This window comes from Lissotriton vulgaris, chromosome 5, assembly GCF_964263255.1.
Source record: "Lissotriton vulgaris chromosome 5, aLisVul1.2, whole genome shotgun sequence".
Classification (NCBI taxonomy): domain Eukaryota; kingdom Metazoa; phylum Chordata; class Amphibia; order Caudata; family Salamandridae; genus Lissotriton; species Lissotriton vulgaris.
In genome coordinates, this window is record NC_141693.1 from 269,598,015 (window position 1) to 269,617,473 (window position 19,459).

The 19,459-nt window shown below is 49.0% G+C and overlaps 1 protein-coding gene across 2 annotated transcripts in view; it reads right to left on the reverse strand.

The window, feature by feature from the left end:
* Positions 1 to 19,459, reverse strand: part of UBE4B (ubiquitination factor E4B) — a 1,174,709-nt gene that overhangs the window by 581,751 nt on the left and 573,499 nt on the right. For both annotated transcript variants that reach the window (XM_086921364.1, XM_086921363.1), the window contains one exon: positions 5,816 to 5,943. In XM_086921364.1, the coding sequence (XP_086777490.1) occupies positions 5,816 to 5,943 (128 nt within the window). The remainder of the gene's footprint in view (positions 1 to 5,815; positions 5,944 to 19,459) is intronic.

The window sequence follows — 19,459 nt, forward strand, 5'->3', positions numbered from 1 at the left end:
GGTCTCAGATTGAGCTACTTCCGCCCCGGTTTTCTGCCCAATAGATTCACTACCGGGATCTCTCGACTCTACCGTTCTACACCTCTCATTTGAGTCAATACTAGTATTCCCGGCTGTAATAGCACGAACTTTCTTAGCTCCAAGGGTGTTAGTGTTTGGATGCTTACGTTTAGGAATTGCCCCCTCCCGCTTCCCCCTCTTCTGTTTGTTTGTAGTCGCTACCTGGGAGTCTGCCTGAAGATCTGCCGGGTTAGACTCCAAACTAATCCCTGTGAGGTTATGAGCCTGGACCTGGGGGTTAAGGGGTGATGGGTCTCGTGAACCTGGCTGACTGCAATTCACATTGTGAATATCAACAAGGGTCTGCACAGGATTGGGTATGTGTAATGAAGTATCAGGGGTGCATACAGAACCAATGAGACCCAAAGACGATCTTTTGGCTAATGCCAGTTCCTGGGAAACCCTTCTTTCCATGAGTACGATACCTTGATCGATAAGGGAATTGGTACGCACAATAAAGTAATCTAATGTGCTGGTCAGCTTCTTACCACCCGCCGCCGCCATACTTCTAGTTTCGCGGCACTCCATATTCCTCACCAAAGCAAAAGAGATGAAACAGCGAGAGCGGCGAACACTAGGCTCTCGTGGAGATTGCAGTAGAGTGACAGCTGATCAGCTCAAGATGCCCCAAACTGGCATAGAAACAAAGGCAGGCAAGATAGACTTACACAAGAAGATAAAAAACCACAGTCTCGGGAGAGCAGCCAAGAGCCTTGGCCCAGTCCAGTCTCTTCCGGCCTCTGACGGCCCCGCCCTTGTCCCGGGCTTCTCCCGGGACGCTCCCGCACAGCGGTGTGCTGTTCCTGTTATGAAGGGTAGGGAGAGGTCGGTGGGCGTTGCAAACAGGGAGAGCGGACCTGGTGTGTGAAATGGTCAATGCAGGGACTCCTGGGATACGGAGTCCCTGCTGCACAGCTCGCAGCCCTGCTGTAGTTCTATCCTTGCCCCTCACGTTCCGCTCCAAAGTTCAAACAATCACCCTCCTAACGCTGCGAAGCGGGTCCGGCGAGCAGTCAGCAGTCCCAAGGGAGGTGACAACAGTCAGGATTCCAGCGGGCAGCTCCTCCTCTGCAGGCAAAAACAAGGTTTCAATGGTGTCCCACGAAGGCTAGAGGTACCGCTGCTTTTCAGCGCTCGAGGGCGGGGGCGTGGCAAGCAGGGAGAGCGGACCAGGTGTGTGAAATGGTCAATGCAGGGACTCCTGGGATACGGAGTCCCTGCTGCACACCTCGCATACCCTGCTGCAGTTCTATCCTTGCCCCTCACGCTCCGCTCCAAAGTTCAAACAATCACCCTTCTAACGCTGCGAAGCGGGACCCGCGAAGCGGGTCCGGCGAGCAGTCAGCAGTCCCAAGGGAGGTGACAACAGTCAGGATTCCAGCGAGCAGCTCCTCCTCCTCTCTCCTCTCTCAGGGTCTCTTCTCTTCTCTTTCACTGTTGGAAACGAATGAACAATTTCACTTCCGGGTCACCCGGGGCAGAAGCAGCGGAGCCGATGGAGCTCTCCTCGGGCCTGAGAGGAGAACAGTGTCCGGGTCACCAGGGGCAGCGCCACCTCTTTGGTATCCCATACTGTAGGTGGATTGTGTAGGGGCTTTGTAAGAACTAGAGGGACTGTCTGAGGAGTGTCCCCTGATGGTGCCTCTGTAAGATGAGCGGCGAAAGGAGCGTCTGGGAGCTTGCGACTGCAAGGCTTCCCTAGATTTAGCTGTGTCTGTATCTTTTTTAATTTTTTCGAGAGATACGTCCACATTAGGCCCAAGTTAGTGTTGCTCATCAAAGGGCTGGTTGAGGCTGGCACTTTGTACTTCAGGTTTTTAAAACTGAAATGTGTAACCAAGCATGTCTACGCAACATGACACTTGTATTAATTGCCCTTGAAGCAGTATCTGCTGCATCTAGTGCACAACAAATAGAGTTATTTGTGATTTTTTTACCCTCTTGAATAAGCTCATGTGCCCTGTTTTTGTATATCTGGAATGTACTGCATTACTGATTCTAATTCATCATAATGTGCTCTGTTGTATCTTGCCAGTAATGCTTGGGTATTGGCAATACGCCAAATGTTTGCTGCCTGTGATGCTGTTCTTTTACCTGATGCGTCAAGGAGCTTAGATTCTTTATCTGGTGGGGGAGCCTCGCCTAATGTCTGTGAATTTGCTCTTTTGCGTGCATTAGAGACTACAATGGAATCTAATGGTGCAGGCCCTTTAATGTAGGCTGGATCTGAAGGGGCAGCCTTATATTTTTTCTCAATTCGGGGGTTGATGATTCGAGCCCTAACTGGGTCTTTAAAGACTTCTGGCGCATGCTTAATAACACCTTTAAGCATGGGTAAAAATTGAAGTGGCCCTTTGAGCGTTGTCAAAGGTATTGAGGAGGAAGTCTTATTCTAATGGGTCAGTATGTAGGTCCACCCCATGGTATTGGGCAGCCCTATGTACTAGTTGGTTAAATCCCATCGTGTCTTCTGGTGGGGAAGGCCTGGAGGGATATATGTCGTCTTATGGGAAGTTAGGGACATCTGGGGTGCTACAGTCGTCCCAAGGGTCAGGTGAGCCAGGAGGACTAGAATGATCTGGTGGCTCACTGTCTGCACCACCCCCTGTGTCATCAGAGGTGTCATCTCTGTTATCATCGTCTGCTAACTGAGTAGGAGAAGGTGTAGGGGAGTGATGTTGTAGGGGAGGAGATGGTGAAGGGATATGAGGTGGAGGAGGAGGAGAGGGTATCCTTAAAGGAGAGGTTGCAATGTCCTTTTGGACTTTTTGGCAGGCGATTCCAATGGCCGTTTTTTTAGAGCTAAAGAGTTAGTCGACCAATTTTTTGATTTTTAACCAGAGTCTTTTGTGTAGGGTCTGGATGGAACAAGTCCTCTGATGGAGGTAGATCTTTTGGTGCTGAGTGCTTTTTCAGCGTTGAGCTGTGAGGTTATTTCGGCTTTAAAACATGTTCTTTAGTAGTGTTTTTAGCCGGTGGAAAATTTTTCTTTTTCGCCTCCGATGGTTTTTGTCGGCTCCGATGGTTTATGGTTTTGTCGCCTCCGATGGTTTATGGTTTTGTCGGCTCCGATGGTTTATGGTTTTGTCGGCTCAGAGTTTTGCCGGCTCCGAGAGTTTTGCCGGCTCCGAGAGTTTTGCCGGCTCCGAGAGTTTTGCCGGCTCCGAGAGTTTTGCCGGCTCCGAGAGTTTTGCCGGCTCCGAGAGTTTTGCCGGCTCCGAGAGTTTTGCCGGCTCCGAGAGTTTTGCCGGCTCCGAAGCTTGGGAGTCGGGTGGCAATTTCTTGTTCGGCTCAGAGTGTGGTTTTGGTGCTGAGGAGCCGGTGCTAGTCTTCAGCGCCGAGTGCTTAGATGTGGAAGCAGCTGGCGTGGAGGAAGACTATGCTTTCTTTTTCGGTGCCTGTAGGTGTGCGCCGGCACTAGGTGTAGGCTGACTCTAGCCTGAGTCGCCTAAAGGCTTATTAGGCTTCTTTGCCGAGCCTGAAGGCGGAGCATGGGAAGCAGTGTCTCAGTGTGCACCCGGGCCCGAGGGCGAGGGTGTGACCGTAGCCTTTTAGCAGGTGTCGAGGAAGGGTTGGGGTTGACGTTCTTACTTACGACCCCCTGTGCCTGAGTGATGTCCTCGACGTCTGAGTCTTCGGCCTCTGAGTTACTGTCGACGCCATGTTCCTGCTGTTCTGGGAAGTCGACGCTCTCTTCGAAGATATCGTACGGGATCAAAGCGGACGAGTGAGCCATTGTTCTTCGAGCTCCTGGTCCCGGATCGTCTTCTTGGAGCGGAAAGAGGCACAGGCGGAACAGTCTCTGGCCTCGTGCTCCGGTGAGAGGCAAAGGTTGCACACCTCATGCAGATTAGTGTGGGGAAACTTCGACCCACATCGAGGAAATTTTTTTAATGGTGTCCTTTCCAAGAGCTGCAAGCCCTAGGATGTGTCAATGACTTCGGATTTGAAGAGTAGCATCGATTACAAACGAGTTAGAAACAATACACTCTAAGTTGGTGAGGATTGGCCGCCGAAGGAAAAATCGGTTCCAACACGGAGCCCAGGAAACACATCCGAGCCCGGTGGTGGAAAAAAACAATCTAAGGATGAAGCCGATGCCCATGCGCACTATTGTCCAAAGGAGTAGTCACCTTTCCTGTGACTTCCAAAGACTTTTCAGGACAAAAACAAACAAACATCCGGGCCCAACACAAGGGGGCGATCTATGCACAGTGTGTAATCTGCAGCTCATATGCCTCGAACATATATATATATATATATATATATATATATATATATATATATATATATATATATATATATATATATATATATATAGAGAGAGAGAGAGACATATAGATGGCACGGTGCTAATCCTATGCTTAAAGACTTTGATAGAAAAACAGACATTTGAGGTGAGCAGATCTAGAGGGTTGCTGGTATTGAGTGCCCTAATAGGAGCTGCTTTCCACCTAAACTTGAGAACTACCCAGAGTTCTCTCCTTTTTTGCAGATATATAGATATATATGATTGCTCAGCTTCTATTCTCTAAGGCTCTTTTTTTCAGACACCTACTCTAACACAATAGCAGTGCAGAGACATAACACTGAATATTATTGCAAAAGGAAGCAAGGAGTTGATCTGCTCAAGCCAGTTGCTGGACATCATGACAGACTGTGGCAAGCACCTGTGCTCTAGTAGAGTGTTCTCCTACTGTAGTCACCACTGATCAGGGAGCACTAGGGGCAAAAGAAAAACCATGCTGCTTTTGAACTTGTGCAGCAAGCTAGATTTTCAGGTTCCCCTCATATGTATATTTCTGGCGAATTTCATTCAGACTCCGGACTTGGAACTACCTGTTGTTCACTTGAAAGAACACTGGGATAATGTATACATATATCTTTTAAGTTTGAGAAAGTTGCATGGCAAACAAAATTGTTTTTATTCCAATTTATTTGTATTATTTAGACTTGAAAACCTGGCTCAGAGCACCCCACATGTGCGGTATGGAGTACAACATTAGACAATCATATCGGGATCAATTACCAATAAGTAAAAACAAGCCTTTTTCTTTTAAGAGATGCTTAAAAGCACTTGTAATGTACATTTGGGATGCTTGTGCACTTAGCTAAACCAAACACCATTTGATGTGAAAGGTTGTCTCCTGAACTTTACAGCCCATAGAAAGTAATGTCATAGGCAGGGAGATCTTTCTACACTCCAGGAGCTTATAAAAATGCAGCTGATGTGGCCTAGAAGATATTCCATCACTGAAAAAAACAGGCATTTTGATTTTTGCAAAAACATATTTAAGTTAGCCCATTAGCCCAGTATAGATGGGCATTATACACTGCCCTACATGATTAACACAGTTTACTGAGCAACATGCACAAAGTCTAAATTAAACCTTTACCGCCTAAAAACAACCAGAGGAAGACTTTAAGACCACAACAGGATGTCATAAGAGAAACCCAGAGAGAAGGCCCATGGTTGTCGATGAAAGAAGAACAGTTTATGAAATAGGATATATCTAAGTTTTTAACCATTACTAAAAGATTAATATAAACTATTCTGCTCCCAGTGTCTAGTGATTTACAATTAGACAAATATTGGGTTAATGCTTTATAACACAATTTAAAGAGCTTGGAGTTCATATCTTGCCCCCGGGGAAAACATGGCAGCGGTCTTACCATCTACCCCACCAATGAGCTTCATTTTAAACCAGTCCCACACATCCCTGCCATCTGCATCAAGAATGTAAGAGCAACTTACTTGGGGAAGGCAGGATCCATGATGTGCAAAACTAACTGAATCACCACACCATAGAAATTTAGACACCTTCGGAGGAAGTTCTCATCCAGCAACCCAGCATCAGCACATGCCTTGTAACGGACCAATCTCTGAGGAAACCAATGGAAAGGGAAAAGTGAAAGGAAGGACAAAATATAAAACAATTTGACAACACATGCAGTTTAAGGGAAGGTAGAACACATTTTTCAAATTAGGCACAAACTGGAGGACAGTTGGAAAATATCTACGCTAGTGGAGAGAAGCAGAAAACACTTACCTAAAATATGGTCAAATTAACATTTTCCAAATTGGTATATTTAATTTATCTATAAGGCCCTAGAATATATTACAAGGTGTACCCTAAGGCCTGGACATTAAATGCCACTAGCGGCTGTAGCACCTAATATGCCATCTACTGAAGTGGAAGTGCAAACATGGTTCAAGTCCTACCCTGTGTACCCTTAATGTTTCAGTGTAAACATGAACTGCGACAAGTCAAAATAAACCCTTTTCGATAGGTAAAACCTCCCTTTTAAATATTAGTAAGTCACGCAAATGTAAGTATGTAGCAGGCAAGGTAGGGTATGGCATCCAATAATCTTTAAAAATGTGGAGATAGGCAGGTCTAGTTACCTGAAAATTCTAGTCAACCCATTCTAATGCATTTTACCCACAAACTGATCTCAAATTGTCTGATCCTAGGCAAAGGCTTTATTTCACAAAATCTCCTATTTCTTCAAGATCATGTAGGAAGCTGGTGGCGTGGCTTGGATGCCGAGGAGGTAGGCAGCGTGAGCCCGGAGCTCCGCGCCCGATCCTGAAAATCATCCTGAATACCTGATCGGACCCCAGCAAAACTGAGAAAATCCGGTATCTAAAGACATCACGGAGGGTGCGGCGCTTACAGCGGTCGACCTAAGGCTGTTCCCGACCCAGAATTTTGGGTTTGAAAGTTCATATCAGGCGTGAAGTTATCGAGCTAAGATGGCGTCTTCGGCCTGAGACAAAGGAACGACGGGGACACGAGGCCGGACTCCCTTACTAGCCTGCTGCTAATGGTGTTGGATGAGTTGGCGGGTACTTCTTGACTCATTCGGGGGTCTTGAGTGGACCTTTCTCGCACTGACGCGAGTAGCTGGGCGTCGAGACTTTGGATGTGTGCGCGGCGGAGGCGACAACATGGCGAGAGCCCTGTGACGATGGCCCCGGCCCTTTGAGCACAACTGGCATCGGACGGCTCAACGGCTCATTGGGGACCCCAGCCCCAGGAGGCGGCTTTGGCCTGAGTGTTTGGAGCGGGGCTCATGGTGCGGAGCACAGAAGGCCTATTTGCTACTACTGAACGGGGACTTTCCTAGGGGCGACGCCCTGCGGAGTGGAGAGGGTGAAGAGGTGACACCGGAGGCCGTCACTCTTTACAGCCCAGATGGGGAAGCCGAAAGGGAAGGGGGATGGCGCGACCGACACTGAGGCTGCGGAAGGAGCGGATCGTGACCAGTCTGCTCTTCAACGCATGCAAGACCGTATATTGGAGGCCATCTCCACCACAAAAGACGCCCTGCAGCAGGACATAGCACAGGTGGCGACGGGCCTGGGCCTCCTGAAAGCAGATCACGATAAGCTTAAGGACAGAGTGAAATCTGTGGAAATTACAGTTCAAGAGCTGGCCCCGGACCATGCAGCGGTAAAGGCACAGATGGCGGATGTGACGGATCGGTTGAAGGTGCTGGAGCGAAGGGCTGAGGATGCGGATAACCGGAATAGACGCAATAACGTGCGCCTCGTAGGCCTGCCGGAAAAAATCGAAGGCGACGATATGGTGGGCTATCTCGACAACTGGTTACGAACTGAGGTGGCACCGGAGGGATTGTCCCCTTTCTTCTCCCTTGAACGGGCCCATAGGGTGCCAGCTCGGCCGCCGGCCCCGGGCCTCCCACCTCGCCCGGTGGTGTTCAAGTTGCTCCACTACAGAGACAGAGACTGGCTGTTGCAGAGGGCGAGGGAAGCAGGACCTTTTCAGGTGAATAACAACAGGGTCACCATGTTCCCAGATTATACGTTTGAGACTCAGAAGCTCAGGGCCAATTTCCTGTCCCTCAAGCGTGAGCTCCGTGATGAGGGCATTAAATATTCCCTGCTCTTCCCAGCGAAGTTGAGAGTGGTGGTGGATGAAAAGGCACTCTTCTTTACAACCTCGGCGGACTCCTGGGCCTGGTGGGACACTTACAAAGCGGGGACGGATGGCCCCAAGGCCAGGGCGGAGGAGGCTAGAGTGGCACAGCCGATCAGGAAATCCCAACGGATCCGGAAGAATCGTCGGAGGACTGGCAGACCGCCAGTGTCACAAACAGAGACGGAGAGGCAGGCGGCCCTGCAGGCAGTGGTGAACTTAACTAGCGCAACCAGGAGCCAATCCGGGAAGGGCACAGACTCGGAGGAACCAGGCACGGGGTCGGAGACGGGTCTCTCGGAATTTGGTGGAGCCAAAGGCCCTATAGTGATGCCTCAAACTTCGGAGGAGATCCTTGAGGCATGATACGCTGGACAGAAGGAGCGGCCTACTGGTTAGACACTGGGGCGCTGAGCCCGTGGGTGCAGGACACTGTTATTTGGGGTTTCGAGATACTGTAATGTGGGGATTGTGGGGCGGAATGTGCGGGATTGATTTGCTTTCACGAACCTTTCGCATCGATCCGCGCCCTACTGGCCCTTACGGTCATCGCAGTGGAGACTGCGAACACTAGTGCCTTTCCTTGAGGGGTAGTTGGGCGTGACAGTTTGGATGGGGGTACTTCCAATTGTGGGGGGGCGGGAATCGAGAGTAGTTGGGGTTGCTCTGGATGTTGTTCCTGGATGGGGGGGGAATTTTTCTGTTTGGAGAGGGAGGGGGGGACAGTTCGTGGTTGGTAAGCGCGCGTGGTCGATGATTTCTATTGTTCTGTCTGTGTGTGCGAAGGGGAACGGCTAGTACTGGGGCTTTGAAATGTGTGACCTGGAACGTGCGGGGTATGCAGACTATGACACGTAGGCACAAGGTTCAGGCGTACCTCAAGCGTAGGGGGGTGCACATAGCGTTCTTGCAAGAGACACATCTTAACAAGCAAGAAGGGATTGCGCTGCAGAGGCGGTGGAGGGGGCAGTTATTTAACACAACATATTCAGCCTTCGCAAGGGGGACGCTGATTTGGATACGTGCGGGGGTCCCCTTCCAAGTCACTAAAACGTTGGTGGACCCTGAGGGTAGATATGTAGCGGTGGAGGGGAGGCTGAGGGGCAGGGTGGTATCCCTCTGTAGCGTGTACGCTCCCAATGTGGATTTACCCGCATTTTTGTCCACACTCTCGGGCAAACTGGCGAGTTATCTGGCAGGGCCGATGCTCCTAGGGGGGGGATTTTAATTCGGTGGTAGATGTGGTTTTGGACAGGTCCCATCCTCCGCTGCGCGCGTCCCCAGCACATAGGATGGCCAAGCGCAGGCTGGAGTGGCAGGCGAGTTGGGCTCTCAGAGATGCTTGGAGGACACTGCACCCCACCACTAGGGACTACTCCTTTCACTCGCATTTGCATGATCTGCATGTTAGGTTGGACGCTTTTCTGTGCTCATCACATGTGCTTTCCACGGTGGGTGGGGCGGAGTATTTGGCTCGGACGATGTCGGACCACAATCCTTTGTTGTTGTCCCTGAACTGGATGGTGGAAGTTAACTGCGTGCCAACATGGCGACTGCAACCTGACACCTTGGATGACTTGCTTTTTAGGGAGGCCCTTGGGGAACGTATAGAGCGTTACTTTGAGGAGAACAGTGGCTCCGCCTCCACTAGGGCGGTGGAGTGGGATGCGTTTAAAGTGGTGGTACGGGGGCCCTGTATTGGGAACGTGGCCGGGGCCCGCAAGACTTTGATGGATGATCTGGAGAAGGCAGAAAAACGGTTGAGAGAGATGGAGAGGGGTCGCCCGAATCATCCTGAGCTACAGGAGGAGCTTAGTGGTGCCAGGGAGGCGCTAGCGGTGGAGCTGGAACGGCTGCGTAGCTTTGACCATAAAACGTACATGACGAAGGCGCATGCGGAAGGTGACAAGGCGGGGTCAATGCTGGCGTGGCTTGCCAACCCAGTCAGGCTGGGCATGCCGATTATGATGATCCAGGAAGTGGGGGAGGAGCCCTGCCATACCCAAGCCGGGATACTGGACAGGTTCCGGGCGTACTATGAAGGTCTATACGAGAGTGGGGAGACGGGCGGGGCGGACGAGCTGGAAGTCTTCCTGGACGGGTTACAGCTACCGCGATTGGAGGAATCGGAGGCTGAGGAGTTGGGTCGGCCCATCACGGTCGGGGAGATAGAGTGTGCAGTAAAGCAGATGGCCAGAAATAAAACTCCGGGTCTTGACGGTCTCCCGATTGAGTTCTATAGAAAATATCTGGAGTACCTTGCCCCTCAGCTGCAATCAGTTTACAACGAAGCGCAATCGCGAGGTCGGCTCCCGGGCTCCATGTGTGAAGCCCTCATGATCCCGCTGTTAAAACCGGGCAGGGAGGGAGCGGCTTTATCCTCCTACCGTCCGTTGTCCATGCTCACGACGGACTATAAGATCCTAAGTAAAATCCTAGCGAACAGACTACTGGTCCACATGACTGGACTTGTTCATAAGGATCAGTGCGGCTTTATCCCTACACGTAACACCACTCATAATATCCGCAGGCTTACAAGATTGATGGGGGCCCACTGGCCGGACGCCATCACTCCATTTGTACTCTCTATTGACATCGAGAAGGCCTTCGACAGTCTTGAATGGGGATACTTATATGAGGTGATGCGGCGCTTCGGGCTGGGGGATGGATACATAAACTGGACCAAAGTCCTGTATACCGATGCAGTAGCTAGAGTCCGGGTTGGCACATTGATCTCGAAGCAGTACCCCGTGCGATGAGGCACTAGGCAGGGGTGCTCCCTCTCCCCTCTCCTGTTTGCCCTGGCGATGGAACCCTTTGCTGTAGAGGCCAGATCGGGCCGCCACTACGCCGGATTGCTATATACGTATTTACAACAAGGGGTGGTGAGGGACAGAGTCTCTGAATTAAGCAGAAAGCTCTCACCCAGTCAAGAGATCAGGGCTAGATCCAACACCGTTTTTTAGCTCACTGCACCATCCCAGTTTCAGAACCTGGCTGTATGCAAATTAGTCTGTTCCTGTCCCAGTGCATGATGGGAACAGGGCAAACCAAACTACAAAAGCCAATTCTTACACTGGGAAGGAAACAAGCTCCCGGGGACCGGTTTCTGGCATTACAGCCGTCTTTGGCCCGGTTTGCTTGAATCCTGATGGTGCAATGAGCAAGGGTCTCACATCTGAGAATACCCTTCCACGCTTAGGGTGGACAAAAATATTTACAACAAGGGGTGGTGAGGGACAGAGTCTCTGAATTAAGCAGAAAGCTCTCCCCCAGTCAAGAGATCAGGGCTAGATCCAACACCGTTTTTTAGCTCACTGCACCATCCCAGTTTCAGAACCTGGCAGTATGCAAATTAGTCTGTTCCTGTCCCAGTGCATGATGGGAACAGGGCAAACCAAACTACAAAAGCCAATTCTTACACTGGGAAGGAAACAAGCTCCCGGGGACCGGTTTCTGGCATTACAGCCGTCTTCGGCCCGGTTTGCTTGAATCCTGATGGTGCAATGAGCAAGGGTCTCACATCTGAGAATACCCTTCCACGCTTAGGGTGGACAAAAATATTTACAACAAGGGGTGGTGAGGGACAGAGTCTCTGAATTAAGCAGAAAGCTCTCACCCAGTCAAGAGATCAGGGCTAGATCCAACACCGTTTTTTAGCTCACTGCACCATCCCAGTTTCAGAACCTGGCTGTATGCAAATTAGTCTGTTCCTGTCCCAGTGCATGATGGGAACAGGGCAAACCAAACTACAAAAGCCAATTCTTACACTGGGAAGGAAACAAGCTCCCGGGGACCGGTTTCTGGCATTACAGCCGTCTTCGGCCCGGTTTGCTTGAATCCTGATGGTGCAATGAGCAAGGGTCTCACATCTGAGAATACCCTTCCACGCTTAGGGTGGACAAAAATATTTACAACAAGGGGTGGTGAGGGACAGAGTCTCTGAATTAAGCAGAAAGCTCTCACCCAGTCAAGAGATCAGGGCTAGATCCAACACCGTTTTTTAGCTCACTGCACCATCCCAGTTTCAGAACCTGGCTGTATGCAAATTAGTCTGTTCCTGTCCCAGTGCATGATGGGAACAGGGCAAACCAAACTACAAAAGCCAATTCTTACACTGGGAAGGAAACAAGCTACCGGGGACCGGTTTCTGGCATTACAGCCGTCTTCGGCCCGGTTTGCTTGAATCCTGATGGTGCAATGAGCAAGGGTCTCACATCTGAGAATACCCTTCCACGCTTAGGGTGGACAAAAATATTTACAACAAGGGGTGGTGAGGGACAGAGTCTCTGAATTAAGCAGAAAGCTCTCACCCAGTCAAGAGATCAGGGCTAGATCCAACACCGTTTTTTAGCTCACTGCACCATCCCAGTTTCAGAACCTGGCTGTATGCAAATTAGTCTGTTCCTGTCCCAGTGCATGATGGGATTGCTATATAGGGACAGGCCGCATCTCATCTCATTGTACGCGGATGACCTGCTGATGTTCTTGGCAGACGCGGACGCAGAGCTTCTAGGGGCGAGACGGCTGCTAGGGCGGTTTGGGCAACTATCGGGCCTGAAGGTCAATTGGCCTAAATCCTGTTTATTCCCCTTTAGATTGGGAGAACCGTGCCCTCTCACGGCGCAGGAACTCCGGTGGGAACCACATTGTTTGCATTATCTAGGAGTCTACGTCTACCACACCCCGGCGGATATGCTGGATGGCAACATCACCCGTTGTATCACTGCCCTGAGAGGGAGTATGGATTTCTGGTCCACTCTTCCGCTGTCCCTGGCTGGTCGGATCTCCCTACTTAAGATGGTGGCTCTGCCCAGGCTGCTGTATTACTTCAGGACGCTCCCGGTATGGATCCCGGGCTCTGTTTTTCAGCGCCTAAGGTCTCTGGTCATAGCATTCCTATGGGGCACAGGGAGGAGGCGCATAGCGCTGGACACCCTTCTGCGTCCCAAGGATGAGGGAGGCTTAGCGGTGCCTGATTTTGAAGGGTATTATCTAGCAGCACAGTTGCAGGTTTTCACCCAGGAGGTCGCGAGGGTATATAGAGGCCCGGAGCATGCTAGAGAAGAGGGTACTCCCCGGCATGTGCTGGCGTATATTACACTGCACCAGAAGCTCTTGGTCAGGGACCTGACGGTGGAGGAACAGACATTCCGACTCTGCTGGAATAGGGCACGCAAACGAGCGGGGGTCCGCCTTATGTATGCTCCTGAAATCCCGTTGGGGATGGTTACGGCCCTCCCTCATGGAGGGGACTGGTCGCGGCTGCTAGGTTGGGAAGAGGCTGGGATCCAGATGCTGGGCGACTTATACGAGGATGGGGTGCTGCTTCCGTTTCAGGAACTGCAAGAGCGGTTCGACCTACCGCGAGGCGACTACCTGTTGCATGCGGCGGTCACGGGCGCTATGCAGGGTCATTGGGAGGAAGGTTTGCAGGAACCGGGTACCTCCATGGCATGTCAGTACACGATGATGGCAGCCGGGACCTTTAAGGCTGTCACCTGTTTATACTCCAGAATGTTGCGAGAGGCTCTGCAGCCTCTCGCGGCTCTGAAGGCCAAGTGGGAGTTGGACCTTCAACTGGAGATCCCTGATACGACTTGGGGCCAGCTGCTGCGACGGGCACGGAAAAGTTCGAGAAATGCCAGGTTTCAGCTAATCCATTTCTATGTCATTCATAGGGCGTACCTCACACCGGGGAAAATACGACAATATTTTGGGGTGGAACAGGCTGCCTGCCCCAGATGCAACACAGTTGGAGCAGACTTGGGTCACATGTTGTGGGATTGCCCTGCCTTGGGAGATTACTGGCAGGAGATTGGGAGGGCCCTCAACAATGCAACGGATAGAGACATTCAGTACACCAAAGCAGTGGGGGTCCTCCATTGGTTTCCACACACGCCTAAGAATAAAAATACCAGCAAATTCATAGATTTGGGACTGATCCTTGCTAAGCGGGAGATAATGAGAAATTGGAAATCGAGGACGGGACCCACATTTAAAAGATGGTATGGTGAATGTTTGCGGTGGGCGGCGTGTGAAAGCACCTTGAGGTACCAGGTGGCTTGGAGAACGAATGATGAGAAGGCTATGGAGAGGGCGACTGCATGGGAATTGATGGTACAGGCGCTCTGAGATGCTGCCGACGAGGAGCATGAGGAATTGGGCACAGCCAACCCCGTCACCTTATCGGGGGACACACCTTAGTGAATGTATAAACTTCCTACAACACACCAGACTCTTTTCAGTAGTGATTTTGTACAGCGCGACCACGGGGGGGGGGGATGTTGGAATTGTTGGGTTGTTGAGGGGCAGATGTTTGTTGGGGTGGGGGAGGGGCGAAACCCACAAAAGCATCCCACTCTTTTTTGCAGTAATGACATCAGACAATGTAAGATACAGCAAGGACTGATCCACGGATGGAGGCTGAACTGTCTTCGGTATGGGGACGTGCCACTCAGAACGGGGGTCAACAATCACTGTGTTTTCTTGCTATGTTTCTGATTGCACTTTGACTTCAATGTCTGTACATTTATATTGGTGATGCAATAAAAACGATGTTAAAAAAAAAAAAAATCATGTAGGAAGCTGGTTCTGTATATACTATACCTAAATGAGGTATAGCAGGCAGTGGTTTAAGTAGATAGCACCTTACTCTCTATTTGTGGTAGTGTGGGAGAGTAGCAAGGCTTTGTCAGAGGGTAGTGTTAAGCATATGTTGTACACACTCAGGCAAGAAATGATGTCACACACTGAAAGACTGAACTCAGACCAATTTGATTGTATACAAATATTATTTAGTTTATTAATTTTCTAGAACCAAGCAAGCCTGGCACAGGTAAGTGTAGGGAAAATGCTACTTACCAGTATGCATCTGTTCTTGGCAAGTAGAGCTGCAGAGTTACACACTGTGCATAGATCGCCACCTAGTGTTGGGCCCGGATGTTTGCAGTTTGTTTTGTCCTGAAAAGTGTTTTGGAAGTCAGGAGATAGGGGACTCCTCCTTTGGACCACATTGCGCATGGGCATCGGCTCCATCCACAGATTGTTTTTCGCCATTAGGGAAATGATGCAGCTTTGCAAGAAAAGGAAGGATGTCCATGTAAGCTGTATCTAATTAAGATCATACTGGAACAGACAAGGGCAGCCGGGAGGCGAGTGGGCGTGTGTAACTCTGCAGCTCTACATGCCAAGAACAGATCTATACTGGTAAGTAGCATTTTCCGTTTGAAGCATATGAGCTGCAGATTACACACTGTTCATAGATTGTATAGCAGTACCCACTCTTAGCGGCGACCACCCCTATCTGTTTCAGTAGTTTGAAGGAATATGCTACTTACCAGTATGCATCTGTTCTTGGCATAGAGGGCTGCAGAGTGGTACATTATGAATAGATCGCCATCTGGTGTTGGGCTCGGATGATTGCACTTTGTTTTTCTCTTGGAGAGTCTTTTGTATCTTGGTGACTCCTCCCTTGGTTGGTAGTGCGCATGGGCATCGGCTCCATCCTTCGATTGTTTTGCCATAGTAGGGTTAGATGGAGTAGTATAGTAGAATACAGATAAGAGTGCCCATGTAAGTGTATCTAAATAAGATAATGTTGGAACAGACACAGGTTTCCGGGGAGGCTGGGAGGGCATGTACCACTCTGAAGCCCTCTATGCCAAGAACAGATGCATACTGGTAAGTAGCATATTCCGTTCGAGGCATATGGGCTGCAGATGGTACATTATGAATAGACTATACAGCAGTTCTCTCCCTAGCGGTGGTCGCCCGTGTCTGTTGCAACTGTCTGAAACAATGTTTTTAATACTGCTTGTCCCACTCTAGCTTGTTGTGTTGTGTGCACATCTACACAATAGTGCTTTGTGAAGGTGTGCGGTGTAACCCAGGTAGCTGCTCTGCATATGTCATCTAGTGGAATGTTTCCCAGAAATGCCATAGATGCTCCTAGTTTACGTGTAGAGTGAGCTCTAGGAGGAACAGTTAATGTTCTCTTTGCCTTTAAGTAGCATATTTGAATGCATTTTACAATCCATCTGGCAATGCCCGCTTTGGAGATGGGATTGCCTTTATGTGTAGGAGAAAACGCAACAAATAGCTGTTTTGTCTTTCTGAAAGTTTGTGTTCTTTCTATATAGTACAATATGGCCCTTCTAACGTCCAGTGTATGTAGGGCTCTTTCAGCTACTGTTTGTGGGTTTGGAAAGAAAACCGGTAATTCCACTGACTGATTGATGTGGAATGCTGAAATAACCTTCGGTAAGAATTTTGGGTTTGTTCTAAGAACCACTTTATTTTGGTGTAGCTGCATAAATGGTTCTTGAATCGTAAAAGCTTGCAGCTCACTTACTCTTCTAAGTGACGTGATAGCTATGAGGAAGGCCACCTTCCATGTGAGGAATTGTATTTCACACCTATGCATAGGTTCAAAGGGTGGCCCCATTAATCTGGTAAGCACTATGTTGAGATTCCAGACTGGGGAAGGTGGTCTTCTTGGTGGAATGACTCTTTTGAGTCCTTCCATGAAAGCTTTAATTGCTGGTACTTTAAACAGTGACAGATGTTGCCTGTTTTGTAGGTACGCCGCTATGGCTGCGAGATGAACTCTGATAGAGGTATATGCTAGGTTACATTGCTGTAGGTGTAATAAATAGCAAATGATTTGTTTAGTGGATGCGTCCAGAGGGTTGATGTGCTTGCTGTTACAGTGTATAGCAAACCTCTTCCATTTTGCTGCGTAGCATGCTCTGGTGGTAGGACGTCTTGCTTGTTTAATGATTTCCATGCATTCTGGTGGTAAATCTAAATACCCAAACTCTATGACCTCAGGAGCCAGATCGCTAGGTTCAGTTGTTTGGGATCTGGGTGCATTATTTCTCCATGGTTCTGTGTAAGATGCATGGGTAATAACCTTAGTTTTTGATGTGGTACTTGTGAGAGTTGTAGCAGCGTGGTGAACCATGGCTGTCTTGCCCACGTGGGTGCCACTAGTATCATTGTCATTGAGTGTTGCTGTAGTTTCCGAACCAGTAATTGAATTAGTGGTAGAGGAGGGAACGCGTAAGCAAATTTGTTGGACCAATTTATCCACAGTGCATTGCCCTGGGACCTTTGGTGTGGGTACCTGGATGCGAATTCTTTGCATTTCGCGTTCTGATGATTGGCAAACAGATCTATCTCTGGTTGCCCCCATTTTTGGAAGAATGGCTGTAGTATTTGGTCGTGCAGCTCCCATTCGTGTACTTGTTCTGACTGTCTGCTTAGGATGTCTGCTATTTGATTTTGAACTCCTGGTAGGTGTTCCGCTAACAGGTAGATCTTTTGAGGAATGGCCCATCTCCATATGTCCTGTGCTAGTCTGGACAGTTGGAGAGAGTGTGTTCCCCCCTGTTTTTGAATATAATACATTGCAGTCATGTTGTCTGTTCTGATCAGGACTGCTTTTCCTGCTATTTGTATTAGGAAAGCTTTTAGTGCTAGAAATATTGCTAATAGTTCTAGGTAGTTGATGTGCAGTTTCTTTAGCTGCACACTCCACTTCCCCTGTACCGTGTATCTGTCCATATGCGCTCCCCACCCGGAGAGCGATGCGTCCGCTGTTATTGTCACTTGTGGAATTGGCTCTAGGAACGACCGTCCCTTGGAAATGTTTTCTGTGTTCCACCACTTCAGAGAGCGATACGTCCGGTCGTTTACCAACACCAGATCTGTAATCTGACCCTGAGCCTGATTCCACTGTGTCGCTAGACACTCTTGTAGTGGGCGCATTTGTAGTCTGGCATGCGGTATTAGCAGTATGCAGGAGGACATCATGCCTAATAGTTGCATAAACACTCTTGCTGGTAGTAAGTGTTGTGGTTGAAATCTTTGTATTAACCCGACCATTGTCTGTACTCTGATTGGGTTGGGGTATGCTATTGCCTTCTCTGTGTCTACTGTAGCCCCCAGGTATTGCTGAATCTGGTTTGGTTGCAGGTGTGATTTTTTGTAGTTCACCGTGAACCCTAGGTGGTGCAGCAATTGGATTGTCTTCTGTGTGTTGTGAAGACATTCTTCCTTTGACTTGGCCTTTATTAGCCAATCGTCCAAGTATGGGAAGACATGTATTTGTTGTCTTCTTAGGTGTGCTGCCACCACAGCTAGGCATTTTGTGAAAACTCTTGGTGCTGTTGTGACACCGAACGGAAGGACTTTGAACTGATAGTGTTGTCCTTCTAACACAAACCTTAGGTATTTTCTGTGGGCTTTGTGAATTGGGATATGAAAGTAAGCGTCTTTTAGATCCAGTGTAGAAAGAAAGTCCCCTTTCTTCAGTAAAGGGAGTACTTGTTGGAGCGTGACCATGTGGAAATGCTCCAAATTTATGTAAGCATTGAGAGGTCTGAGGTCTAATATCGGTCTTAGGGACCCGTCCTTTTTGGGGATCAGGAAGTATAGAGAGTATACTCCCATTCCCTGTTGATCTTTTGGGACCTTCTCTATTGCATGCTTTTGTAGAAGTGCTAGAACTTCTTCTCTTAACAATGTCAGATGATCCTGACTCATTGGACGCTGTTTGGGGGGGATGTTTGGTGGGGTAGCTGTGAGTTCTAGGCAATAACCATGTTGGATAATTTGTCTCACCCACTTGTCTGACGTGATGTTTTCCCAGACAGGTAGGAACTGTGATAGACGTCCCCCGACCGGTGTTATGTGGTCTGGGGGGAGTTCTATGAAGTCACTGTTTTGGTGTTGAGGCGTTGCGGTTGTTATTATTTCCGCGGCCTCTACCCTTGTTGTTGTTACCTCTGTAACTGCCTCTTGAATTACCTCTGGGTGATGTTGGTGTGAAAGATGTGGATTGCTGATTTGTTCCTGTGTTCTTTGAGCCCCCTCTATAGGTGGATCTACGAAAGGAACCTCTGTGTGTTGGCTGTTGCAATGCTCCCATTGACTTAGCCGTTTCCGTATCTTTCTTCATTTTTTCTAATGTTTCGTCTGTACTTGAACCAAACAATGTTTTCTGATCAAATGGTTTGTCCAAAAGGGCTGTTTGTACTTCTTGTTTGAATCCTGAGATTCTAAGCCATGCATGCCTTCTTAGCATGACACTGGTGTTAATAGACCTTGCTGCAGTGTCTGCTGCGTCTAATGCACACTTAATGGAAGTATTGGTTATTATTTTACCTTCCTGTATTAATTGATCTGCCTTTTTCTGGTGTTCTTTTGGGAGATGTATGAGAATTTTTTCTAACTCATCGTAATGTGCCCTGTCATAACGTGCGAGTAGTGCTTGTGTATTGGCTATACGCCAGCTATTCGCTGCCTGTGATGCTACTCTTTTGCCTGATGCATCTATTAATTTCGACTCTTTATCTGGTGGAGGAGCCTCTCCTGTAGATAATGAGTTTGCTCTTTTACGAGCGTTTGAGACCACCAGCGAGTCTAGAGGTGCATGCCCTCTAATAAATATT